Below are 27,985 nucleotides of genomic sequence, written 5' to 3'. Positions count from 1 at the left end.
GGACAGTGTTACCCTTTCCCCCACTCTTTCTTGGTTTTTCCTTCCCACAAGTTGTATAGATTATTTTCAACATACTGTCTAGTTAGAGTACCACTGCTGCATTTGTTCACCCTTTGTCCCTCCATTTCTGTTCTTCTTCTTGCCCTCCCAAAGATAGATAACCATACCAACAAGACAAAATAACAACAACAACAACAAAAAAAAACTTGTTTCCATTTTCTGGTGTTCATTTTGATAAATATTATTTTATATGATCAGATGCATATAGGCATTGAGCCTTTGTGTTCTTCCCCTAAGAGTATCTTCCTTTGGTCTCACTGTGTGTGCATGCCTAGAGTCCTGTATATTTTATCACGTCCCTGTGTGTTTTAGATCTGATTTCCACATATGAGAGAAAACATGCACTGTTAGTCTCTCTAAGTTTGATTTACCTCATTTAACATAATTTGTTCTAGGTCCATCCATTTCCCTGTAAATGACATAATATTTTTTCTAATGTCTATGCAAAATTCCATTGTGTATAGATACAACATTTTTTGGATCCACTCATCTATTGTAGGAACTTACGTATTTTTCAAACATTGTCTTCTGTGCTGTGAAACTTTTTTCTGTCTCATTAGGTTCCCATACTTATTAGGCTACTGTTGTGAGTCTTTTGAATGAACAATTGCTAGGACTTTCTCTGTATTGTTTTTCCTAGAAACGGCTGTCTCTGATGGTTTCTTGTCTTTTGAATTTCTGCCTGCCCTCAGGTTCACCCAAGCAGCACAGACTATAATCTGATGTGGACAGGATCCCACCTGAAGCCCTTCTTACTTCGCACCCTCTCTGAAGCACAAAAGGTTAATCACTTTCCCAGGTAATACTCTTGTAGCTACTTTGCTGATATTGGTATATCTAGTCAGTAACAATAGTTAATATTGGTACTGGCACAAGATAGAACTGAAGACCATGGAACAAAATAGAAGAGCCAGAAAGAAACTTGCAGACCTACAGTCATCTAATATTTGGGAGCCAAAAACATAGGATGGAAAAAGAGCCCTTTCAACAAATGGTTTTGAGAAAACTGGGTATCTACACACAGAAAATGGAAACTGGGTCCATAGCTGTCACCATGTACTAGTATCAATTCAAAATGTATCAAAGACCTCAGTGTAAGACTTGAAATCTTGAAACTACTGTAGGATGTAGGAGAAACATTGGAACTTCTTGGCCAGACAGGAACTTTCTTTTTTTTTTTTTTTTTGGTCGGTCGTGGGGCTTGAACTCTGGGCCTGGGCGCTGTCCCTCAACTCTTCAGCTCAAGGCGAGCGCTCTACCACTTGAGCTACAGCGCCACTTCCGGTTTTTTGGTGGTTTATTAGAGATAGGAGTCTCACGGTCTCTCCTGCCCGGGCTGGCTTTGAACCGCTATCCTCAGATCTCAGCCTCCTGAGTAGCTAGGATTACAGGCATGAGCCACCAGTGCCCGGCCAGACAGGAGCTTTCTGAATAGAGTTCCAGGAAACCTTTTCCCTGACAGTGAAGATGCTTTTTTTTTTTTTTTTTTTTTTTTCTTCCTGGTTCTGGGGCTCTGGGTTTGGGCTCTGTCCCTGAGCTTTGTTTGCTCAAGGCTACCACTTGAGCCACAGTGCCACTTTCAACTTTTTTGAGTAGTTTATTGATTTCACAGACTTTCCTATCCAGGCTGGCTTTGATCCACAATCCTCAGATCTCAGCCTCCTGAATAGCTAGCATTACAGGCGCCTGGCTTGATGCTGATGATTTTAAAGGAGACAATTCTTTCCTGAATATGAGCTTATTGACAACACCTCATAGGAATGAATTCTCCTTCCTCACTTTCCCTTTCAGTTACTGCTTTTTTTTACCTTCATGAAATAATGACCCACCTAGTATTTTAATATGACTCATTGCCCCTGGGCATAAAAATTTCCAAGATTCCAAGCAAAGGACTAAAAATACTGTTGTCTAATTCTAGTCACAGCCTAACAAATCCTCCTTGTATGATGGTATTCCATTTCTTTGCTTTTAACAAAATTGAAACAATGTAGTTTTTAATCATTAAATGTGTATGTGTATCCTACATGTCTAGAGGTAATATTGGGGATTGAATTTAGGGCCTTGTACTTCCTAGACAGGCATTCTGAAGACATAGTTAAGAAACAGGAAAAGCAAACTAAAAGCTGGAGAATACATTTGTAAAATGTATCTGTGATGAAGAATTTCAATTCAAAGTATACAATTGACTCTCAATAAGTAAGCAACCCTATTTTTCAAAATGAGCAAAAGATTTGAGTGGATACTGCAAAGAAGATATACCTATGACAAATTAAGGTTTTGTAAAGATGCTCAATGTCATTAGGTTCTAGTGGAATCCAGATCAAAGCTGTGTAAGATATATACCTATATCTACATCTACATCTACCTATCTGTCTGTCTGTCTGTCTGTCTGTCTGTCTGTCTATCTATCTATCTATCTATCTGTTAAAACATAAAACATAAAAACCAAGTGCTAGCCAGACTGAGTTGCTGGTGGGAACACAAAATGGTATACAGTCACTTTGGTTAAAAAAAAAAAAAAAAAAAAAAAATATATATATATATATATATATATATATTTATGAGAGAGAGAGAGAGAGAGACATACATTTCTATATCTAAGTCTCTGTTTCCTGATCTACAACTCTTAAAGCTTGTAGTCTCCAAGGTGGCAAGTATCCTTTGGTTGCTAATGAATTGATTGATGACCGGCAGCCTCTTGGTAGCTTCAGAATGAGGACTTCTGATAGGAAAGACTAAAGTATAATGGGAGGGTTGAGTGTTCCAGCCTGCTCCTCAACTTCTATGAAGAGGAAAGGGACTGAAAGTCATAATGATCACCAGTGATCCAATCAGTTGTGCCTACCAAATTAAGCTTCTGTTACAAACCCTAAGGACATGTGGGAATTCCTGGAGGGTAGAGTGTTAGGAGAAGGCCTAGAAATTCTACACCTTTTCTCCCATAACTTACTCTATGTATTGTTCCCTCTTATCCTTTGTAATACCTTTTACAATAAACCAGTAAATGTAACTGAGTGTTATACTGTGTTCTGTCACCTCCTTTGGCAAATTGTTTGAACCCAAAGAGAGGATCTTGGAATCTTGTTCAACCAGGTAAAGAACTGTCTTGTAATTAGCATCAGAAGTGAGGGGAAAGTCAGAGGGACTGAACCTATTTCTGTGGGATCTGATGCCATCTCTAGGTAGATAATGTCAGAACTGACCTGAATTACACTCTGTAGGTGTCTGCTGCAGGATTGCTTGCTGGTATGTGGGGAAAAGCCCTCTTACAGATGGTGTCAAAAGTGTTGAGTGATTGTGTTGAACTGAGAATAGAAAATAGGAAAAATGCTTTGATATTTCCTCATAGGAGAAACTGAGCTGTTTTTCCAGTGTTCTCAGAATAACCATTTGGCAGTTTCTAATAAAGTTAAACATACACTTATCTGGTGATTGTAAAATGTGTCCATAAATTTTTTGACACTGCCTTCAAAAAGTTGAGCTAATTTTTTCTGTTCTTGAGTGTCTACTGGACTTAGCAACTTGCCTCTATCAAATGGAATGTGGCAGAAGTGGCAGAGTGTCACTTTGAGACTAGGTCATAGCAGATATGCAGCATCTTTCTTACATCACTTGATCTAGAAGGCGGCAGTGGCCATATGGTGAAGCATGAAGTAGAGAGTTCATACGGGGAGGAACTGAGGCCTCTGGCTAGCAGCCATCCCCATACCAATAAGACATCTGGGAAGTAGTAGATCCTCCATTACCAGTTATGTCTGAGTACCTCAGCACAGGCCAACATCTTGTCTACAACCTGAGAAGAGGCCCTGAGACAAAACCAGCCATGTCATTCTACATTCTTGGTCCACAGTACATGAGATCACAAATGTACATTGTTATTTTAAGATCCTATATTTGGGGATTGGTTATTCAACAATAGATAACTAATACAGCTTGCTAAACAGCAGATTTACACGTTGAAAAATGAATGTTTGCACAAAAGCTGGAAAAAAAAAGCTGTGTTCACAGAAAACTGTGCAAATGCTGATAGCAACTTTATTCATCATTTCTCCGAACTGGGAACACCTGAATGTCCTTCAGTTGGTGAATGTGTTAATAGTCATATTATTATTTACCCAGTAAGGTAAAGGACAAAATACAAATAAGTGCAGCAACAAGGGTAAAGATCATATGCATCCTACTCAGTGAAAGAAGCCAATCTTAAAAATGTATGTGCCACATAATTCCTTTGACTTGACTTTTTGGGAAACAACAGAAAGATGAATGTTTGCCCATGGTCTGGTGGTGATTGACAAGTTGACTACCAAGGTACTGGAAGCAACTTTTTTTTTTTTTTTTGCTAGTCCTGGGGCTTGCACTTAGGCCTGAACACTGTCCCTGAGCTTCTTTTGCTCAAGGCTAGCACTCTACCATTTGAGCCACAGCGCTACTTCTGGCTTTTTCTGTTTATGTGGTACTGAAGAATCGAACCTAGGGTTTCATGCATGCTAGGCAAGCATTCTACCACTAAGCCACATTCCCAGAAACTTTTGATGTTAGACCTGTGCTGGTAAGTGCTTGTCCAAACTGATAATTATACACTCAAAAGGAGAAATTTTACTATAAATAAATGGTATTTTAATAAATCTGACCAAAAATACCCACTTAATGACATGGTTCATAAGCCTTGAGGAATAACAAAATGATACATTTAGACTTCTTAGTATCTTTAGAACTGCTCCAGAATGGCAAACTATGAACTCTTACTAGTGTAATAACAAGGAAGACCTCTGCATCACAGCTTACTGACATGGAAATATATTTTTGGTTTGTAGGTCTTATGAACTAACTCGAAAGGACAGACTATACAAAAACGTCATTCGGATGCAGCATACGCATGGATTCAAGGCTTTCCACATCCTCCCTCAGACCTTCCTCTTGCCAGCTGAGTACGCGGAATTTTGTAGTAAGTGCTTGACCAAGAGTACCCCAGCCCTATCACCTGAACTTAGGGCAGATCTAACTCAGAAGCTTCACATTAGTAAAACAGTTGCAGGCACAAATTTAAAACTGCTTTTATTCTGATTGTCTAGTAGATGACAGTAAGCATATATATATATAAAGGGCTACATTGGGGTCATCCAGGTTTGCCTGGTGTTGAGTATTTGTGCTTAATTGTCAGTGAGAGTCAGTGCCTGAGCAAGCACACTTTGTATTTCTGCATGCGAACTGCATGTGCTTCTCTTACTGTCCCTTTTCCTTTGCTATTTAAGAACATTCTTGCTGCCTTGATTTCTAGACTTGTGTGATTTATACTGTTTGGGAACAAGTATCATATATCTTTTGATGTTAGGGTATGGTTTGGTGGTACTAATTAGTCACACCCTTTTTCCTTAAGTTCAGACTAATAAAAAAATACACATGGGAGCCAAGTAGGGATCTAAATGTCAGCTGGTATTACTGGTAAAGTTACATAGGAACATATGGCCCAGATCCAGGTCTAAAATGGGATTCTTATTTCTTTTGCCTCTTCATAAACTTGCCTAAGAGTTGGGCTATTTTGGGCCCTCCTCCTGGGAATAGTAGGCATTCAGTAGACTTGGTACAAGAAAAGGTAGACAAGGAATGAGAGTCTATATAGTAGTTGTGTAATAGCTGACACTGATTGAACACTTAGGAACTGCTTTAAGTGGATCCCCTACTCAAGTGAGTTTTATAGATAAGGGTCAGGAACAGTTTGGTTAAAAACTTTCTTGAAGTCCTGCATCTTGTACTTGTGCAGTTAAGATTCAGACTGTCAGTATGGTTTCAGAGGCCATACTGTCCAGCACTGTGTTTGCTTACATTTGACCACTTTCCAGCATCACCAGTGAGAATGGAGTTTTAGGGAAGACAGAAAACAGACAAAGTTTCTTTCTGTCCATCTTTTTTTTTTTTTGGTCTGTCGTGGGACTTGAACGCTGGGCCTGGGTGCTGTCCCTCAGCGCTTCAGCTCAAGGCTAGTGCTCTACCACTTCAGCCACAGTGCCACTATCGGTTTTCTGGTAGTTAATTGGAGGTAAGAGTCTCACAGACTTTCTTGCCTGGGCTGGCTTTGAACTATGATCCTCAGATCTCAGCCTCCTGAGTAGCTAGGATTACAGGCTACCGGCACCTGGATTCTGTCCATCGTTTGAGTGAAGAGAACAATAGTGTATAAAGAACCCAGATACTGGCCAGGCGCTGGTGGCTCACGCCTGTAATCCTAGCTACTCTGAGATCTGAGGATTGTGGTTCAAAGCCAGCTTGGGCAGGAGAGGCAGTGAGACTCCTATCTCCAATAAACCACTAGAAAACCGGAAGTGGCGCTGTAGCTCAAGTGGTAGAGCGCTCGCCTTGAGCTGAAGAGTTGAGGGACAGCGTCCAGGCCCAGAGTTCAAGCCCCACGACCGACAAAAAAAAAAGAACTCAGATACTATTTTGTATCTAGCTGGAATCATTAGTTCATCATTGGCCTACAGAATTCCCTGAAGTGGGTCACCTAGAGCATTAATTAATCAAGGGGCTTGCCCAAGTGGTAATACCTGCCTAGCAAGCAAGAGATCTTAAGTTCAAAGCCCAGTATCACCATAAAACCAAAGCAACAGTAACAGCAATAACAATAAAATCTCCAAAGCTTAGTCAGGCACCGGGCTCATGCCTATAATCCTGACTACTCAGGGGGTTGAGATCTGGAGGACTGTGGTCCCAAGCCAGTCTGGGCAGAACAGTTTGTGAGATTCCATCTCCAAGATAACCAGCAAAAAGTCATGTTAGTGGCATGGCTCAAGTGGTAAGCACCAGCCAAATAAGCAAGCACAAGGCTCAGGACGAACTGCAGTAACTGGCAAAAAAAAAAGTAAAAAATTGATTTCCTACTTATAGTGCACTCAAGGCTGACATATTGTAGTTAAGGAGTGTGTGTGTGTGTGTGTGTGTGTGTGTGTGTGTGTGTGTGTGTGTGTGTGTGTGTGTGTTCATGTTAGTACTGGGCCTTAAACTCAGTGCCTTCCCTTAGCTTTTTCCACTCAAAGTTGATTCTGTACGACTTGAATCACACCTCTACATATAACTTTTTGCTGGTTAATTGGAGATAGGAATCTCTGGGATTTGTCTGCCAGAGTTGGCTTTGAACCAGGATCCTGATCTCAACCTCCTGAGTAGTTAAGGATTACAGGTGTGAGCCACCAGCTCCTGGCAAGGATTTTTTTTTTCCCAGTCCTGGGGCTTGAACTCAGGGCCTGATTGCTGTCCCTGACCCTCTTTATGCTCAAGGCTAGTGCTCTACCACTTGAGCCACAGCACTACTTCTGGCTTTTTCTGAATAGTTTATTAGAGATAAGAGTCTCACAGACTTTCTTTCCTGGGTTGGTTTCAAACCATGGTCCTCAGATATCAACCTCCTGAGTAGCTAGGATAAAGTTGTGAGCCAGCAAGGGCTGGCCTGGCAAGGATTTTTTGTTGTTGTTGCCGTTATGTGGCTTTGGCCAGGTCATTCAGACCTCTGTGTACCTTAGCACAGACCTTACAGGTAGTGTTGTCAGAATGCTTAAGTAGGTTCATATGTGGAGAGCACTTGGAACAGTACCTGATAGGTGTTTGACATTCAGTATTATTTCTTATTTCAAGTTACGGACTTTTTAGTGTGTATGGAGGTGTGTGTGCTGGGTCCTGGGGCTTGAACTCCGAGACTATGTACTGTCCTTGAACTTTTTTGCTCAAGGCTAATGCTCTACCAATTGAGCCACAGCTCTACTTGCAACTTTTTTGGTGGGAGATAAGAAAGAGTTTCATGAACATTCCTGCCTCAGCTGGCTTCAAACCACGATCCTCAGATCTCAGCTTCTCAAGTAACTAGGATTATAGGCAAGAATCACCCCATGCCCAGCTTCAAGTGATATTTAATTGCCTGTTACCTAATAAAAGTGGTAAAATACAAACCATCATAAGCCAACACGATGGCATAAAAATGATTTGGCTATTATGTCAGCAACATAAAATGGTATGAACATCTCCTATTGTGGAATTCCAAAAAGAGAGAAATTAAAGTTAAGAACAGTTCTCTATTAAGTTGAACTTAGCAGAGCTCTGCAATTTTTTCCTTCCTGAAATCCTCCTGCCCTGCAGCAATGGATGGGGGAGGTGCTTATTTGGTGGTTAGAGTTAAGAGTTTTTCTCCCATCCACTCAAGTCTGATTTGGGTTTCAGTAGAATTGTCTTTTAGCTACTCAGACTCTTTTAAATTGTACTTTTTTTTTTTTTTTAAACAAAAATGCTTTCTGAAGGTCAGTAGAATGCATAGCATTTTTTGCAGCCATAACCCAATGTCACCACATGTAGGCCTGGCAAATAGAAGCATCTGCTGTATTTCCAGGTAAGTCCTTAGTGTTACCATCTAAAGACCACAGCAGGGACTTCTTAACCTATAGAAGAGGAGGGACAGGGAAGGTGTGATAGTGAAGAGGATTCTTGGTTTCATCGTACCATGATGCTGGTCAGGCTGTGCCACTTGTTCAGGGTTCTGCTCTCTGATTAAATCTTCAGGAAGAGTTTTCTTGTTGTGAAATTTGGATTTGTTTATATTTTGGCAATACTGGGGTTTGAACTTAGGGCTTTGCACTTGTCAAACAGGTCTTCTATCACTTATGCTGTTATCTTCAGTTGTTTTTTTAAATGTTTTGAATATGACCTTACCTAGACTGTGATCCTCCTATACATACCTCTCAGGCAGCTGGGATAGCAAGAGTGAAACACCTCCCCCCAGATTTTATTTTGGTATTTTAAAAGGATTGTAACATTTACAGTTCTCTTCAATAACGTAACTAAGTTTTCAGTATTGTAAGTTGAGTAAAACATTTACAATAAAAACCCCAGATCTTGATGTCCACTTCTCAGGTAGCTAGATTGTAGGGATGAGCAACTGTGCTCTGTGATCTGGCCTTAAACAGTAATTTTGCTGATAACCCCCCTCCCAGATGTAAGAGTGTATCTAATTAATCCTTTGCTGTTATAATGCAATATCATATAACCATGTATATACAGTATTTCACAGATGTGAATAGAACTAGAGGATACAGTCGAACTTTAGATTCTGTGTGGTCCTTCCTTCCCTCTCTCCTTCCCTTTCTTCTACCCTTCCTCTGTTCCTTCCCTTCCTTCTTCCCTTTTCTTTGTCTCCTTCCTTTTCTTTCTTCCTTCTTTCCTTCTAGCCCGTAGGGGATTGAGTATCTCTCTAGTGCTCTTCTCCTTGGGCTCTGTTCCCAGAACTTCTGTTTTTGCATTTTGTTTCCGTAGCCCAAGTTAGCCTTGAACTTGCTGTTGTTTCATTTCCTCCTCTTCTCCCCCAGTCCCTACCTTTCCTTTCAAGGTTAGTCCAAAAATACAGGTACTTTTAGTTGCTGCCCTCCTGCTAGAAGTTTTGAAGGTTTTAGTTACCTAAAGATAATAATCATTCTTGAAATTTAAGATAATAACCTCACATTCCTTCTTTGTCTTGCTTTTTCTCTTGTTTTATTTCCCAATATTTTGAGCAGATTCATATTCAAAGGATCGGGGACCTTGGATAGTTAAACCAGTGGCCTCTTCTAGAGGGCGTGGCGTCTACTTGATCAACAATGTAAGTATGTAGAAGATGGCAGACCTGGTAGTCTTGTGGATCCTTCCCCTTAAGAATAATAGTCCCTTCTGATGTCTGATTCAGAATTGAGAATGGCTGTGCAAGGTCTATTGTTTACCCTACTGCTAGTGACCTTCTCCTGTGCCATAACATTTCCTCCATGGCAGAAAGTCACTTGGTCATATCTGGGGGAAGGCAGCTTTTGTGTCCACAGAAAAGAGGTGTCTTCTGCTTCTGTATATATCACTGTTAGTTCTTCAGCACTGGCATTAATTGGTAGCATGCACCTTTAGTTGAGCACAACTTTGGGTTCCTGCTTTCAATTAGTGAGCAAAATTTTCTTTTGAGGTGTTGTTATTGTTCTGCTCTTGTTCCTTCTTTCTGCTTTCCCTTCCCTTCTTTCCTATTCTCCTCCCCCTTTTTAGAAAACATCAGTGTCTTAGTTCTTTGCAAAATTTTCATTCAACATTGTTTTAGAATTTGATACACAGTACTAAGTAATTTATGCAAAGTACATAAAACGCCTCATTCTCTAGACTTTCCCCAATAGTTAGTTGACATTGATGATTTATGCTTCTTCCTTTCTCAATTTACATAGTGTTTGGTAATTCCAGCCTGACATTTATTGTATTCCTATCTGCCTCTGTGCTCTTCCACATTCTATATCTGCTGAAGTTTTTTTTTCAATATTTTAAAGGGTTATAACATTTACAGTTTTCTTCAGTAGGGCTGGAAATGTGGCTTAGTAGTAGAGTGCTTGCTAAGCATGCATGATACCCTGAGATCAGTTCCTTAGTACCACTTAAACAGAAAAAGCCCGAAGAGGTACTATGGCAAAAGAAAACCCAGGGACAGTGCCCAGGCCCATGAGTTCAGGACTGGCAAAAAAACCCAAAAACCAAAAACAAACTCTTCAGTAACTATGACTCAGTTTTCTGTGTTATAAGTTGAATAAAAACATTTAAAGTAAAAACCTCAGACCCTACAGCATTTGGGATTCTGAAATTTGTATATAGGTCTAGTCCTTTTTCCCCCTCTTTTTTCCCCCTTTTTTTTCTTCTGGATATTTATTTATTTTTTTGGGCGGGGGTCCGGTCATGGGGCCTGAACTCTGGGCCTGGGCGCTGTCCCTCAGCTCTTCAGCTCAAGGCTAGCGCTCTACCATTTGAGCCACAGGGCCACTTCCGGCTTTTTCCTTTTTGCTTATGTGGTGCTGAGGAATCGAACCCAGGGCCTCAGGCATGCAAGGCAAGTACTCTACCACTGAGCCACCTTCCCAGCCCTCTTCTGGATATTTAATGGACCCATCTAAGAGTTTGTTTTTGTTTTGTTTTGTTTTGTTTTTCTTCAGCTTGAGGAAAATTATCCTCGTACTATCTCTGTCTCCACTTTTGGAACTCCTTTTTTAGATACTTTGGGACTTTTTGTGTTTGCTTTTTTTTTTTTTTCTTCCTTAGTTTTCATTCTTCAGCCTTTTCATACCTTTATCTTTTGAATCACCAGTTTTAGCTCTGTCCATTTTGTTATCTTGCAGTGGATATTTATACTATCACACTTTGGTTGCCAGAAACTTTTTAAATTTTATTTTTATTTTTACTTGCAGATAATGGTCTGTTATTGCTTAATGGATGCAGTTTGCCTGCCTGTTTCCCTGAGGAAAACATGCCTTTAAAGTACCCTTCTGTTCTTGAATTTTCTGGGTGTTGGCTTTCTTCCTGCTATTGGATCATCTTAATTCTGCTAATTCTTAGGTGTTAGGCCATATTTATGAATCAGACTAGACTGAAACTGGTGGGTTGGTTTGGATTTCTGTATGGCCATGTAAAACTCTTTCCCTGGCAGCCCCTTCCTGGATGAGAGGACAGCCCCTTCCTGGATCAGAGACTGATGGGGCATTTTCTGTAAGAGCACAGCATGTTCACTTATAGATGGAGTTGAGAATGTGGTTGAAGAGCCTGCCTCTTCTATTTTGCCAAGACAGATGGGCCTCATGACCGTAGGGGAGCTTGATGAGTTTCTTCCTATGCATATTTTTCCTCTCTTTTCTTTTTAGTGTTTGTTGGGGACAGAGTAAGCTTAGGTTCTTCTCTCCTCCATGAGATCCCTGCAACCACACAAGGGATGCTTCCCAGAGCATCATTAGGTTTGATCCTCAAAGTATAGCTGCCACTTGGGTGCTTAGAGAAGGCCCACTGCTCGATATCCCAGATGATGATCTGATGTGTGTTTCTTGGCCTGCCCTACTTCTTACCCAGCTTGTATGGCCAAGCTTGTACCTTTGCAAGGGCTCAGGAGCCCTCCCCCTCCATATTTGAGCTAGGGCTTCCTCAGCTCTGGTTTTTCAACCTGATTCCATCTGCTAGCTGTTTTTCAGGACTTCTTTAAATTTTTGGTCTATTCTGGCTCCTTTTGCTTTTTTTTCTGGCCTTATTATCATTTCATTCTTTTGAAAATACCCTTTCTGTTCTTCGAGTAGAACTCTGGACAGGAAAGGTAAGTGGGGGTAGATATGTTGTGGGTGTGGTCAATACACCATCTTAAATTCTTCAATTACCTTTCTCATTGAGCTGTTTCCTATGTGTGCAGAAATGAGCTTTCTGAGGGGCTTTTCAACTTGGCAGATCCTGGACTCAAAATTAGATGGTGTCGGGCACCGGTGGCTCATGCCTGTAATCCTAGCTACTCAGGAGGCTGAGATTTGAGGATCATGGTTCAAAGCCAGCCCGGGCAGGAAAGTCGGTGAGACTTTTATCTTTAATAAACCACTAGAAAACTAGAAGTGGTACTGTGGCTAAAGTGATGGAGCACTCATCTTTAGCTGAAATGCCGAGGGACAGCGCACAGGCCAAGAGTTCAAGCCCCAGGACCAACCAAAAAAAACCCCAAAACTGGATGATAAACAATGATGGCCAGACCTTTCATACTGGATGAATTGGGGCTCTGGTTCCAGTGAACAACCACTGGACTCCAGGCCCCAGTTATAAGTTCTGTCACCTGGCCTGGGTTACTATTAAGGTTATTTTGTACCAGATCTCATGTGACCTAAAACCTGGTCATATGCCTTGGCTCTGTCTTCTGTCCATCTGACTCTGGCGTGAGGCTCCTGTCCAACAGCCTTCCTTTCAGCTCTGTGCCAGGAGCTCAGTGTTGTTTGAATCTCATGGACAGCACTAGTTTGGATTAGGGTTTTAGCTGCCAAATAGAATTGCTATTGAAAATCAACTCTGGGATAGATTTGCTTTTTTTTTCTTAGACATGAGTCAAAAAGAAAAGGATCTATTCCTAGCACATCTGGGACTTTTTTCTTTTGGAATGCTCTTTTGCCCTCATGATCCATTCTTCTAAAGCTAACATCATAAAGAATAGAAAACTAAAGCTTTCCTTGTGGGGCTGGGAACCCTGTGCCCTAACTCCTCGCTGATGTTGGAACTCATAAAGGGAATGACATGTCTTTAGGGAATGCACATTTGGCAGGCTTTGTCTGAATCTCTTTCTCCCTCCCACCTCTCCCTGGGAGGAATCTCTTGAGACCCCCTGCATAGATCAAAGTACTTGGCAGGACTTTTTGCCTTTCTCCTCCCTCCTTGGTGAAGCTTTGGAATGAATCTGATTCTTTTAGGTATTTAGTGGAGGTGCCAGACAGAAGCCTGGGAAGATGCCAGCAGGCAGAGGAGAGCTGGCAGCATGTGAACCTATGGGGGACATAGTTCATTTCACCCCCAAACTGGAATTTTATCACTTTTTACCCAGACCTGCAAACCATGTTGCTAGTACTGCTCTTTTTTCTTACACAGAAGGCCTAACCATTCCCTCTTTTCCATACCTGGATCTTTTCCCATGGAATATGTGACCTATTAGCCAACTGGATGAAGTAACTCTTTCCAGGCTGCTGCCTGCTCTCCTTTTAGATTTGAGGGGGAGGGAAGATTGCTCAGGCACAAGGTCTGTATGTAGAACTTGTGTGGCTGAGTGAGGAAGGGATGGAGTTAGGTGTGAGGGTTGACATTTTTCTCTTGGTTTTTCATTGTCATGAGAAGGCCTCTTAGTAAAAATTTCCTGTAGCAGTCATAACTCATAGGAAACTAGCAACTTTTACCATAAGGAGACTAGGATAAAGGATATAAAAAGTATTACTCTTAAGTAATAACTGAACAGAGCAGCTTGAACTCCACCAAGGGAAGCACTGGTTGGTTGGCTGATAGGACCTCTTAAGAATTCTTTAACTCTACAAATACAGCATAAAGGAGCAAAGAAATCTGGTTGCCCAGCTCCTTAAGTAACCTGACTTAGTACCATCATTTTCCAATTCAGTAGATTCAAAACAATGGGTAAAGACACAGTATTTCCTGATGAAGATGTGAGTTTGCTTATGGAAGTCCACTTCAAACAACCCTCTCACACATGATGCATAGTAAAGTAATACACGTCCCAAGGTTGTGAACTATCAGTGTTTGATCACTCTGTCCACTGCTGTACTTACTAATATAATTTTATACTCTTGTTTCTTCTTTTTTTTATGTTTTTATGTTCTCCTCTTATCATTCAACAGCTGTCTGTGATGTGCTATCATTACTTAAAACCTTTTTTTTTTTTAAATTTTATTTTATACTTAAAACCTTTTAAGAATTTCCCCTAATTTTTTTGTTTTCCTAATTCTTATATATTGTTGTTATAACTCACTGCTCTACTCTAAGTAGAATGGCATGTAGTGTAGCATGTTGAAGTGAATTTAGTAATTAGAACTGCATAGATACCATTGCATTCTTCTACTCTACAGTAACTTAACCAGATTTAATTTAGGAAAGGAGATGTTTACATCTTCCATGACAACTCTGCTTCCCACTTTAGCCTTTTTTTGGTGGTCATGGGACTTGAACTTGAGGCCCAGGCACTGTCCCTGAGCTCTTTTGCTCAAGGCTAGCACTCTACCACTTTGAGCCACAACATCACTTTTGATTTTCTGGTAGTTAATTAGAGATAAGAGTCTCACAGATTTGCCATCTCAGGCTGGCTTTGAGCCATGATCCTCAGATCTCAGCCTCCTGAGTAGCTAGGATTATAGGTGTGAGCCACCAGCATCTGGCTTTTAGCTTTCTTTGGAAGGAAATTTCAAAATTGAAATAACTTAGAATCAGTTCATTAGGGATTGATGAAATAGGCTAAAATATATAAACAAGCTTTTATTAGTAGTGGCTCTTCAATGTACAACACTAAGTAAAGAAACCATACCCACCTGTTTTTAATCTTACAGTTTAATTCCTAATGCAGATAGAAATGAGAGGTAAAGACATTAAAACAAATGTTAAAGTTGCCAAGTAATACTCTGGTTTATGTTCTGCACAATTCAGTGGATGATTGTGTATGTGATGAGGAAGGGAGAGAGGAAATGGACATGGGCAGCAGACGTTACAGAGTGGAAACCACTCCCAGTATATTCTCTGGTACAGAGGACAGTTGAATGGTCATATATCTGTTTTAGCCAATAGTTGTTGCTCAATTGGAACACAACTGTGATTAATTTCAGTGTTGGATTACAGCCTGTAGCTTTACTGCTTTGAAAGTGATTACATCAGTTCTTAGGATGTAAGATACTACTTGCGAGAATCTGATCAAGAAATCTAAGGGCATCAGGAAATGGTATGGATGGCTGATTCCATTAGAGATGAATCAGTACTGATGTCATTGTGTTCATATAATACATGGAGAAGGCTTGTAAAAGCTGTGGTCTGACTTTGAGATAACAACAGTGGGAAATGAGGGGAATCTCATTATCCTAATTGCAGACTTGATCATTGTGGTTGTGAATATGCCATGGATCATAAAATTATGTAGTATTTCGGATAGGAAATGCTTTATTACAAAGAAAAACTAGAAATTTGGAGACACATACTTTGGGTCAGAATATTGAGAACTATGAATAGTGGTTAAAAGTATAGCATCTGAGCTGGGTGCTGGTGGCTCACCCCTGTAATGCTAGCTACTCAGGAGGCTGAGATTTGAGGATTGCAGTTCGAAGCCATCTTGGGCATGTACATCTGTTAGTCTAATATCCAGTTAATTGCAGAAAAAGCTGGAAGCAGTGCTATGGCCCAAGTGGGAGAGTGCTAGCCTGCTAGCCTTGAGCCAAAAAGGAGCCCAGGAGCAGTGCCCAGGCCCAGCGTTTAAGCCCCAGAACTGGCAAAAAAAAAAAAAAAAAAGTGATGCCTCTGAGAGATTTCCTGTGTTCCATTGCTTTATTGATTATTAGCTGTATGATTTTTAGTAGCTCTCTAACATATCTTATTCTTTTCTCATCTGTAAAATCTGATGGTAATTACCTGCCTCCTGGGTTTTGTGAGGATTACATGAAATAATACTTGTGACAGACTTACAATAGCTTTGGAAGATAGTAAATTTATAGAATTTTAATTGGTTCTGCAAATATTGTTACTTTTGAACTGCTGTCATAGTTAACATCATAATTTTTATAGTTGCCATTTCTGTTTTGAATCCCCTTTGCTCTGAAAACATTGATTTGCAGCTGATTTCTCTGTGCTAGTATAATCACATATGGCTTTGTTATGTTTTAGAAGCTTCCTTTCCTTTTCCTTCTGCCTAGCATTTGAACTTAAAGTCTTACTCTTGTTAGGCTGTCACTCTATTAATAAACTATGCCTCCAGTTCTGTTTCAGAAGTCTTAATCTCACTGTTTCCTTAATCTATAATCTACAATAAATTGATGCTTTCCATTTTGTTAAATCTAAACTCCCCTTCCTGGGGATTCATCTCCTTTCATCAGTGGAGTCTTTCTGTGCGATTTGTATAATCATTCTGTCCATTATTTGCCAGTTCAGTCTTTTAGCCCCAGGCATGAGAATCTGCTTCTTCATCCAAAATGACCTCCTGGCTTTCTCACCATGTATCTACCTGATAGCTTTTGACAAGCATTTCTGCACCTACATTTCAGGCCAAGCTTTCCCTGAGTAAGCCTTCCTGACTAACCCACTTTGCAACTTAACATCTTATATTTGCAGAATTGCTGCTTTGTGTTCTTTATATTGTATTAAACTCCTTGGGGATAGGAACCACTAAAGCTAATCTCTGTGCAGGTAGAGATTGGGTCTGTTTTTCTTATCATTGTGTCCCCAGTGCCTTCCTTATAGAGTGACCATCATCATTCACTATTTATTGTATAAACAACTTTTTTTCCCTTTCAGACAGTTGCTTAGCAAATGCCTTTAAGTAAATTAAGCAAATACCCAGAGGAAACTCTAGGATTCTTGGTAGATCTCTACATTCTCTCCAAACAATGTAAGGAGAACCTGCATTTAAGAATAGTGGTAGTACTTTTAAACTTACATTGTTCTTTACATTTAAAAAAAAATTTTTTTTTGGGTCTGGTCGTGGGGCCTGAACTTGGCCTGGGCGCTGTCCCTCAACTCTTCAGCTCAAGGCTAGCGTTCTACCACTTGAGCTACAGCGCCACTTCCGGCTTTTTTTTCCCCTGCTTATGTGCTGCTGAGGAATCGAACCCAGGGCCTCATGCATGCAAGGCAAGTGCTCTACCACTGAGCCACCTTCCCAGCCCTGTATATTTTTGAAGAAAAATGTTTTCATTTTGTAAGTTGCTCTTATTTTCTTAACAAGCAACTTAAAGTATACATACATATATATGTAGACTTACATCTATAAGAGTTAGGCTGTATTTGTTATTTGAAAGGTGCTATATACGTTTATTTCCTCCCATTGTAATTGAATACTCTCAGTGTTTATAGAAGAGGTTAGATTACCAGGTCAATTGATTATTTTGGGTTCCATAGAGGAAAACTATTCCTAAAGTTTTGGTTTCCACATTATTTCTTAAAAAGTTAAGAACTTTGCTCCCTTATGTAAATTAGAATTCCTTTGCATTTTTTTTCCTTTTCATTCTGTTTACTCAATAGCCAAACCAGATTTCCCTGGAAGAGAATATCCTGGTCTCCCGTTATATTAACAACCCCCTGCTCATAGATGGTGAGTTGTGATTCCACTCTTGACTAGATCGGGCTAGATCTTGCTAAACTTTTAACTTTTCCATAATTTCTGTAAATCTTTTTAAAGCTAGCATGAAATTCTTGACAACTGTGGCTCCAGAAACTGTTTCCTTACTTACCACTAAGGAATATTTTGAAGACTAAAAGTGATAAAATAAGAAAAAATGCTTTATAGGCTCCCTAATCTCACTCTTACTCACACACACACAACTATATAATATAGATACAGAAATTATATATTGTAGTATGATGTACTATATATATAACAAAATTATATAGTATACTTCTTTATTCTCAAAGGCAAGGTGTATGGGTAGAGTATACTTCATATGAAGAGGAATGTTCATTCTTTCAATGTTTTTGGTTACATTGTCCATTTCATTCTCTGACAGAAAACAGACACAAACATAGTTTTTCCTGTGAATGCAAACTTTTTTTCTAGACTTCAAGTTTGACGTGCGCCTCTATGTGCTCGTGACTTCCTATGATCCTCTTGTCATCTATCTCTATGAAGAAGGATTGGCTAGGTAAGAGACTTTGATTTTTGGTGGAGGGTTTGGGTGGGCATATTAGAGTGCACCCATTAAAGTGGTTTCTAACATCAGGCTGTTCTTTCTGCCTTGTTGAACTCAGGAAAATGAGAGTATGCTTAGGTGGGCTTCAAATGACAGAAAGCAGTCTGGTACTCTACAGTCTCTACAATCTCACCTGCATCTACACAAAATGTGTGTAAACACACACTTTACTAGTAATCTAGGTCATAGGTTATTTTCAAGCAGTGAAAATTGTTATGAAGACCTCAGAGCACTAAGAAAACTTAACATTGTTTTTAGATCTCTATCATCTCACATTTATTCATTTGTCATATGCCAGACATTTATTTTATGCCTCAAAAATAACCTTATAGATGATACATTTCTGTAGTAAAAGAGACATGAAAGGACTTGAAGTGACTTAGCTCACATAGCTGTGTGGAGTAGACCTGGGATTAGAACTTGATGACTGCACTGTCATGGTCTCTCACTGTTAGGAGAGGAATAGCTACTTTTCTCACTTTAATGTGCTAGTTATATGCTTTGCAGAGTTTGTGTGTATGTTACTCTGTTTTTCATTAGGTTACTTTGTATATCTCAAAGTAGTGTGACATATAAAAAAGTTTAGTTGATTAAAATTTGGAGATTTGTTTCCTGTATCCAGATAATTTTATGGTGACTGTTTTCATTAAGTCTATTCATGTGTACATAACTGGCTATGTTATGTTCTTTTTTCTGACAAATTTTTATTTTTAGTTAGCCTTGGTGTTCTCTTACGTGTCATAGTCTTGATGTGGTAAGACCCTAGCAGTCAAGGAAATGAGCAGTCAAGACATAGTAGAATACCATGATTCTGCTTGTTGCTGTATTTTATTTTTATTTTTTTAATTGTTGCCAGTCCTGGAGTTTGAACTCAGAGCCTGGGATCTGTCCCTGAGTCTCTATGCTCAAGACTAGTGCTCTACCACTTGAGCCACAGTGCTGTTTCTGGCTTTTTCTGTTTATGTGGTACTGAGAAATTGAACCCAGAACTAAATGCATGCTAGGTAAGCACTCTACCATTAAGCCACATTCCCAGCCCCATGTTGCTGTATTTTAGAAAATACACCTTGAGGATGGAGGTACGTAGGTACAAGAGGACTAGCTATTTATGTACAGGTGATTAATAAAATACTTTCTGTCCTCACATAATGTTAGCAGTCTCTACTTGTGAATATGAGTTTTGACGCATTATTGTATGCTGACAGCTATTGTGTTTTCTTTTCTTCTTTATTTTTAACCGAATATATACAATCTCATTTGTTGTTTATGACTAGGATCAAAGCCAGAGGAGACTAAGCAATGCTTGTAGCTGGTTGAGCCATGTCTTCCCTTCACCTCTAGGTGGCAATGACAGCATTTCTAAGTTCTGACATATTCTTAACCAAGATTTGAGTTTGAGCCCTGGAAATGCCAGAGACTAAGGAAACTCCATAGTTCTAGACTCTTATCTCTTGAAAATTGAGAAGGGAACACTTAAGATGGTTCTCAGTTGTTACGAAAAGGCCTAGACCAGGGCATACAAGCATGAACTATTAACTCTAATCAGCTCTTAATAGGAAACAGGTTTACAGTAGTGTTTATAGACACATGTGCTCTCATACTTGGAAGTACTAATAAGACGAATTATAAAAGCCAACTTCCTACATTATCTAGAAGAACATAAAGAAGGTAAAATATATCCCTAATTTCTTCTCAGATATGTGCGATGCTGGGGATTATAGTTTTGTAATTTCAGACTTTCCTACTCCTGTATCATGAGCTTCTTCATTCTTCTTTTCACCCATCCTCTTCGCAGTTTGTGTCCTCTGACCTGGTAGGGAGCTAATTGTATCCTGCCACAAATCAAACTGCTGGAATAGAAAAGAGACAGCAAGCTTACTTATGAACACTGTTTTTCAAGCAATAGCCTCACCCCTGGTGGTTAAATTTGGCATAATTTTAAGGCCTTTATGGTTCAGAACACAAAATGGGAGCAGTACTAACATTTATTATAGAATTTATTACGTATGTACAAATGCTTTATTACTTATATGTTGTATGGCCCAGCCTACTGAATTGAGCAACTCGTTTCTAGTAGGAATTTGTGTGTGTGTGTGTGTATGTGTATACATATGTAATGAAAGGATGCTTTTTTTCCAGAATAATTAGGAAAAGAACTTTTAGATCATAGTGAACCAAAAGAACATAAAATTTCAGGGCCTTGGTTAGGTTTACATGAAATATAGGTGACTCTATAAAGTTTTTCTCAAAGGAGAGTGCACCACAGTAAAATAGGCTATTTGCTACAGTCCTGAAAGGTACAGTGTTCTGTGTAGTAATTTCAATGTGCCTGAGTTCCCATGTCATTACTCACTGTGTATCTTGGCACTCACCTGCTTTGTTTCAGTCCTCTTGAGTGTGCTCAACTTGTCATTACATTCAATGATATTCTATAGCTCTTGCAGATCTTAGCTTCTGTAATCTCGGGTCACATGTGCTTTGTATAGATGTAACTGAAAATGGGTTCAGGACCAGATCACTATGTATTTTTACTTTGAGACAAAACCAGATCTTTCTTAAAGAGACAGAATTGGAAACAAAAACAATTAGGAAGGTTCTTAAATGGTATTGTTTCTTTTAGAGGCTTCAAATTAATGCTAGGTGACAGAAGATTCATTTTACAAGGGTGTTATGTGAAATAGATTATTTTGTAAAAATTATTTACTTTTGATACTAAAGATTGTATTTTCTGTGTAGATTAAGAATTTAAATCTTTATAAATTTACAAAGTCCCTATTTTATTCACATAGAAAGTAGGAGATCCCTCACCTTTTTTTTTTGTGGGGGTAGGGGAGATAAGTATAGGTATAGTAGGGTTTGAACTCAGGGCCTTGAACTTGTGGCATGTGCTTTGCCACTTGAGCCATACCACTATCCTTTTTGCTTTAGGTTATTTTATAGAGTTTTTTTTGGGGGGGGTCCGTTCGTGGGGCCTGAACTCTGGGCCTGGGCGTTGTCCCTTAGCTCTTCAGCTCAAGGCTAGCACTCTACCACTTGAGCCACAGCGCCACTTCCGGCTTTTTTTTTCTTTTTGCTTATGTGGTGCTGAGGAATCGAACCCAGGGCCTCATGCATGCAAGAGTGCTCTACCACTGAGCCACCTTCCCAGCCCCTATTTTATAGAGTTTTGAACTTTTTGTCTGGGCTAGCCTCAAGAAAATAATCTTCCCATCTATTTCTCCTGCAAAGGTAGAATTACAATTGTGTGTCACTGAGCCCATCTCATATTTTTTATATGTGAGTTACATATCAAAGAGGTGTTAAAAGTGAAGCTGCCTTTTTGGTATTTGGATTTGGTGTCTTATGGTCCTAGAGATGGTTAATCAGGGGTTCACCCTGCTTTTGAATCCCTGTGCATATTGCTATTTTGCACCAGCAGGGGACACTAGGTTTTCAGAGAGGGTAGTGTGTTCACCAAAATGGTGGAGTCTTTTTCCTGTCAGAAGTGGAGTTCAGAAAGACCTGGTCCTGGATTTTACAGCTTTATGTGGATCCAATATGGGGTTTAAATAATTTGACAACGTCGTTTTTGAGTCAAAGCTAATAGCCAAATTTGCACTGAAATAGGAAAAATAAAAAGTTAAAAAATGAAAACAAAGTTAAGTTGAAAACCATATGTGTTGTCAGAGCCCTAAAGATAAGTAGCACTAGCACCTTGGGCCATAAAAGTCCTCACAGGAGAAATATGAACATTGCATGTTGTACCCACGATGGAGTGGAAGGAGAGGACCTTGTACAGGCCCCATCAGCCCTGCCTCTTTTCTGCCTCAGCCATATTTTTCAGTGGAAATGCAGAAAAGACCCCAAAGCATTTGTAATGCCTTTCCTTCCTCCCAACCCCCAGTTCCTTCTTCAGTAGCCTTTCTTGCTAATTAACACTGGCTCCGCAGGGATATTTACCTTTTCTCTGCTGGATTCCTGTGGTTTTGAAAGAATTCAGGTACTTGCTGGTTGCCAAGGAATTCAGATTACCTCACGGGCTGCACACTGTCCAGAATCTGCCACAGCAGCAAGTGGGGAGAAGAGACATCAGCAAGGGGGAGAAACCCTTTCCAGTGCTCATTGTCACTCTCTTTGGCAGGCCCTTGCTGTTTGTGAAGTTTGAGTCATTTCTGGCTCTGAAGACCAGGATCAGGCTGGTAATCCCCTCCCAGACGGCTCAGCAGAGCACTGCCCAGTCACTGCAGCTATTTGGCAGCCTCACTGCTGCAGCTGGTTGACAGCAGATCAGAGGCTCATGGGCCTCTTGTTCTCCTCCATACAATTTTTCTGGGTCAGGCTAGGATGAACTCAGTTGCTCCTGGCAAGGTTCCCTGAGGTGCAGTCTTATCACCCAAGCCTCTCTGGCTTAGAGTGACTACACCTGTTGCAAGATAACTCAAGTGCCACAAGTAGGGTCTTCACAGGCGGCCTTCCTCTTCTCTCTGTACATTTGTACCAAGTATAAGAAAATAGAACTACTGAAGAGAATGCATCACTATCTCTACATCTAGCCTTCCTGGGAGTCTGACCATACATAAGACTAATGGTGTCAGGTTCTTAGAGGAACAAAATAGGTTTTGAGTAGGGAAAGAGTTTCCAGGGTTCCACTAATTTTTTTTTTTTTTTTTTTTTGTCGGTCATGGAGCTTGAACTCTGGACCTGAGCGCTGTCCCTCAGCTCTTCAGCTCAAGGCTAGTGCTCTACCACTTGAGCTACAGTACCACTTCCTGTTTTCTGGTGGTTTATTGGGAGATAAGAATTTCATGGACTTTCTTGTCCGGGCTGGCTTTGAACCGAGATCCTCAGATCTCAGCCTCTTGAGTAGCTAGTATTACAGGCGTGAGCCACCAGCACCGGCGGGGCCCTACTAATTCTGAGCTTGACAGTCCCCCTTTTGGTTCTGCATAGGTAAAGATTATGCAACAAGCAATTCAGATGACTCTTCCTTCCTTCTTGCTAGGCAGACCATCTACCCCTTGACCCATACCCTTGGTCTTCAGGGGCCCTTTCATTTATCAGTACCTATTATAAATACTTCTCGACTACGATGAAGACGTGTTCTGATAAAACCCATCATAAGTTGGAAACACCACTTAACATGCCTAACCCACTCAATACCCTGGCTTATTAACATATTTCTGTTGAGTGTGGGTAGTTATCTTATTGATTGGGTATGTGACTGGGAGCTATGGCTTATTTTTTTGCTTAGCATTGTGAGGGAGTATCATAGTACTTGTCACTACCCTAGATCAAAGTATGGTTTCTCCTGAATGTGCATCAATTTTCAAAAATTATAATTTTTATTAAAAATTAAAAGCTATTATAAAAGAGCTTTCAATTCAACATGTGAGTTTATGAATACAAAGCAGCTTGATCATTCTCCCCCATCTCACCCATCCCTATCCATGTGCATCACTTTTGTACATCATAAAGTAGAAGAATTGTAAGTCAAAGAGTCCTAAGTCAAGGATTACCTGTATGTATGTGCCTGACATTGAAATCCTTTTGTTATACACACTTGAATTTTAGACAGATTATTACTGTTGTCTTGATTCTAAGTGAGAAATATTAGAAAGCAAAGAGTGTAACTTTTGGTTAAAGAATTTGTTAGGGCTGGAGTATGACTCAGTAATGAACACTTGCCTAGTATTCCTGAGGTCCTGGATTGTAATCCCAAGAACTGGATGGAAAGGTAGGATAATTTTTTGTCATAAAAATTGCAATCCATATTTGTCATCAGGTTGCAAAATTGTATCTAGCGCTTAGATTTATGCAATATACATTCTTCCCCATTTGTTTAAAGGCCAAGACTGAAATTCTGTTGTGTTGCTTTTTTGATTTAAATTTTGATCTCAAAGAGATTGAATACTCAGTTCATCATGTAAATTTTAGTTGTGTTGGGACAAGTATTTGCCAACTTGGTCCTGGACTACCTAGTGAATTTATCTCTTTTAGTTTGTTGATAATAAAAAATTGTGTTGACGTTTTCAGACCTAAATAGAATAAAATGTGATAATATGTGAAGATCTAATTTAAAGTTCCCAAACCTAACTGTTCACAATACATTTCCTGAAGGAAGTTGGCCAGGTGGAGACAGAAGAATGGGAAAGCACCTATCCCACCTAAAGGTACTTGACATGCAATGCCAGATCTTCTGGTATTAAGAGAAGTTGAATATCTAAATTATTATTGTGAAGTTATTTTCTGATTTTTTTTTTTTAGATTTTTAATGTTGAGACCATTTTGAACTTGAAGAAAAACTGTAAGAATAGTATGAAGATTCCATATAGAGAACCTATTTAAACTCTGCAGTTGTCCTAATGTTCATTCTAACAAAAGGAACAAATCAAGGATTAATGTTATGTTTAGTTGTTAAGTCTCTAAACTCCTTCAGTCTGGAGCAGTTCCTGAGTCTGTGACTTCATGACCTCAGAATTTTTGAAGATTACAGGCCACCTATGTTGCAGATTGTCCCACAGTTTATGTTTGTCTGGATTTTTCTCATGATTAAGGTTAGATTATTCATTTTGGACCACATATCACAACGGTAATGATAGTTCCTCTCATTGACTTAAATCTGATGGCACTTGTAATGTTTAGTGATGTTTGACCACTTTATTAAATTGGTATCTGTGAGATTTCCCAACTATAAAGCTAACAATTTTGTCTTTCTCTTTGTAATTACTGTTTTATGAGGAGAGACTTTGAAACCACGTAAAGTCTCATTTTTTAATCTCATTTCACTCAACAGTTTTTAGTAACTATTGATATTATTTTTGCCTGAATCAGTTAGTGCAGTGAGAATTGCCAAATGATGATTTTACGAATCCCATCATTCCTTTTACTATTATTAGTTGACATTTTACTTCAAGGAAAAGCTTTCTTTTCCCCTCATTTATTCAATTGTTTCTGTCAATATTTCAAAGATTTCTAGTTTATTTAATAGTTCTTTTGCTATCATTTATTTTGGTGCTCCATTTTCTTCAGATGTGGACAGTGGAAACCCTTTTTAGATGTCTTTTGTGCCTCTTTGACATGACACATGACTCTTATTCTCTGGGCACAAAATGTTTCAGGCCCATCTTGTTCTTTCTCTGACCTATCTGTCATTGGAATCAATTGTATCTCCAAGGAGCACTAGTTACTTTGACCAGGGGAACAGTATTTAGAAATCAAGTTTTTGCTGCCAGATGTGTTCATTGTTAAGAAGCTTTGCAAAGCACACACTTGGAAATGTGTATATATTTACATGTACACATAAGCACATTTACATCTTTATTTTTGTATCTTTATGCATTGAAAATTTTTCTTGGTACTTCCAATTCTAGTTCAAAATAACTGAGTGCATTCTAGTTTTTCTCCTTTCCATATTTATCTCTTTGCTTCAACAGTGAGATGTCTGTCTCCCATTATCTCCTACATATTATTTACTCAATTCTCTTGTATGTAGCCAATCTCTTGGCCTTGTTAGGCCACTTTTCCCACTCAGATGTTCTTCTTGTGTAGGTTTAGACTCAGAGCTATTGCCCTGCTTAGGTAACCTCCTGTACTTCCTGCTTTAGGAATCCCTACCACTTCGGCCCCCCCCCCCCCCCCCCACACACACACACAGAGGCCCAGCTGCCACCGAGCTGAAAGAGAAGCATTGATCAAGTGACTCACGTTAAAGGAAAAATAACAAAATCCTTAAACTTTTGTAGGTTAATCAGGTCATAAGAACTTGACAACCAAGTAAGCCAGATCTGAGAGTAGTAAAAGTAGTATCATCCAGATAAGAGAAAGTAGTGATCAGAGATGATTATGGTCTGTTTAATAATAATTTTAATGAAAACTCTTAAAAGCTAACTGAGTTGAGAGGACAGGTGCACACACACCCTTAACTTTCTTCTCTATGGCCTCCTACATTGTCCATTTGACCAAATTGAATACAGAGTGCTGTGTATTTGCCCCTTTTGGCACTTTTCCATTAACATTCTTACTGCTTCTACACAGTAGAAGCCCACTCTGACTTAATAAATCCTGGGCTCAGAATAAAATGCTCCACTGGAAGAAGATGAGGAGGAAGAGAAATGATTTGGTAGAGGAATGCCTGTCTTTTAAAAAAGGCCCATGCAAATGACAGATGTATTGAATACCAGATCCAGGTCATTCTGGGCTTTTGCCTTGCTTTCTGTTAATCAGGTTAGATCAGATACTCAGTGAGCCTCTTTCTTGAAGCAGCATTTTCCCCTCCTTCAAACTCATTATTTGAAAGAAGAGGATGGTAGGAGGTATATTACTGTGAGGTAACGTCTGGTTGTGGCAGGCAGCCTCTGGGGTCAGCCTGGGCCCCATTTGCATTTCTCTACCTACTTGGAGAATCACTGTAAGAAGAAGATTGGAATGTAAAGGCTAACTTATATGATAGCTCTTGGAAGTTTATGGAAAATCCATTATGTAATGCTTATCAAACTCTTGTTCTTTAGCCATTTATGCCTGGTCAGAATTTCTCTTTGACCACATACTTTTTTCCTGGACTCATGTTTGTTTAGTTTCTTAGTTTTGTTTTTAACTTTTATTTCTCTGTGCTTGTGTGTTTCTGGTACAGGAAATTAGAGAGCAGAGATAGTGAGTGGGTGAGAAAAAATAGAGAATAGGAAAAATGTTAAATGCTGACTTTTAATGTGGTAAAAATTCATGTTGACTTCATAGTCTGGGTTAAGCATATGTAAATAATTGGTAAATCATGTGAAAATAAACTTCTGGCCTTCAGGTTTTTTTTTCTCACACACTTGGATATGCCTCTTGGGGAAAACCACTGTAGGGAAGGGTGATACGGTTCTAGTGGTATGTAAACAGGGGTTGATATTTACCATAGTCATTTGCCTTGAGTGTCTTCTTGTTCATACTGAACATCACTGGAAAGTTTTCTCTTTTCCTATTTACTTCCTTGACAGGCACATATCTTTTATACTTTGGTTTTCTTTGACAGTAGTAGTCCAGGATGTCAGATTGCTGCTCTGTTTTCAGTGGGCTCCATGTTTAATCCATTTTTTGCCTTAATTCCAAGTTCAGAAGTTTGTCTCTTATGTTATGCTAGTATTTATGCTGTTTTGTATTGCCTGCCATTGTTGTTCTTTTTAATTGAATATTATGTATCAGTTCTATTCTTTCTGTAGCTGTGAGTTTCAAGTGTACAAATTGATAAGCTTACCTTTGTTTTTTTTTGTTCATTTTCCCCATAGAATGTCACAGTACAGTTACTTTATGGACTCTGAATAGATATTCTTTGATGAGCTAATGCTTATACACATAGTTCCCTAGGTTGTGAATAATTTCATTACCAAGTTTTATGCTTTCTATCACTTTAAGATTCAGTATAAGGGAAGCAGTATCTCATTGTAGTTAACACCTTGGGTTTTAGAGTCCATGTGATCTTGGGCAAGTTACTTAATATTTCTAGGTCATACTTAGATATCATTTATTTTAAAAATTAGATATAGTAAGATCTATTTCATCAAGTTATTTGAAGGATTGAATTAATATGTGCTGCAATAAAACACTTAGAACTACTATACATATAACCCTTAGCATGGAAGTTGGCACTTTGGCACTGAGTATAATAATATATAATATAAAAATTATATATTATAAATAATATAAGTATTATTTAGATAATGATGTTGGCTTCCTTTGTTGTTATCTTACTGATCGTCAGTTCCAGC

The 27,985-nt window shown here is 39.3% G+C and overlaps 1 protein-coding gene across 3 annotated transcripts in view; it reads left to right on the top strand.

Moving 5' to 3' along the window:
- Ttll5 (tubulin tyrosine ligase like 5) overlaps positions 1-27,985 on the top strand; it is a 246,977-nt gene that overhangs the window by 23,294 nt on the left and 195,698 nt on the right. For all 3 annotated transcript variants that reach the window (XM_042692822.1, XM_042692821.1, XM_042692820.1), the window contains exons 5-9: positions 753-859; positions 4,875-5,005; positions 9,591-9,673; positions 17,596-17,665; positions 18,128-18,212. In XM_042692822.1, coding sequence (XP_042548756.1) covers positions 753-859; positions 4,875-5,005; positions 9,591-9,673; positions 17,596-17,665; positions 18,128-18,212 — 476 coding nt within the window. The remainder of the gene's footprint in view (positions 1-752; positions 860-4,874; positions 5,006-9,590; positions 9,674-17,595; positions 17,666-18,127; positions 18,213-27,985) is intronic.

Source organism: Dipodomys spectabilis, unplaced genomic scaffold, assembly GCF_019054845.1.
Source record: "Dipodomys spectabilis isolate Male_0828 unplaced genomic scaffold, ASM1905484v1 ptg000157l, whole genome shotgun sequence".
NCBI classification, from domain to species: domain Eukaryota; kingdom Metazoa; phylum Chordata; class Mammalia; order Rodentia; family Heteromyidae; genus Dipodomys; species Dipodomys spectabilis.
Note: the sequence above shows the minus strand (reverse complement) of the source record. Positions and strands in the feature narration are given on the sequence as shown.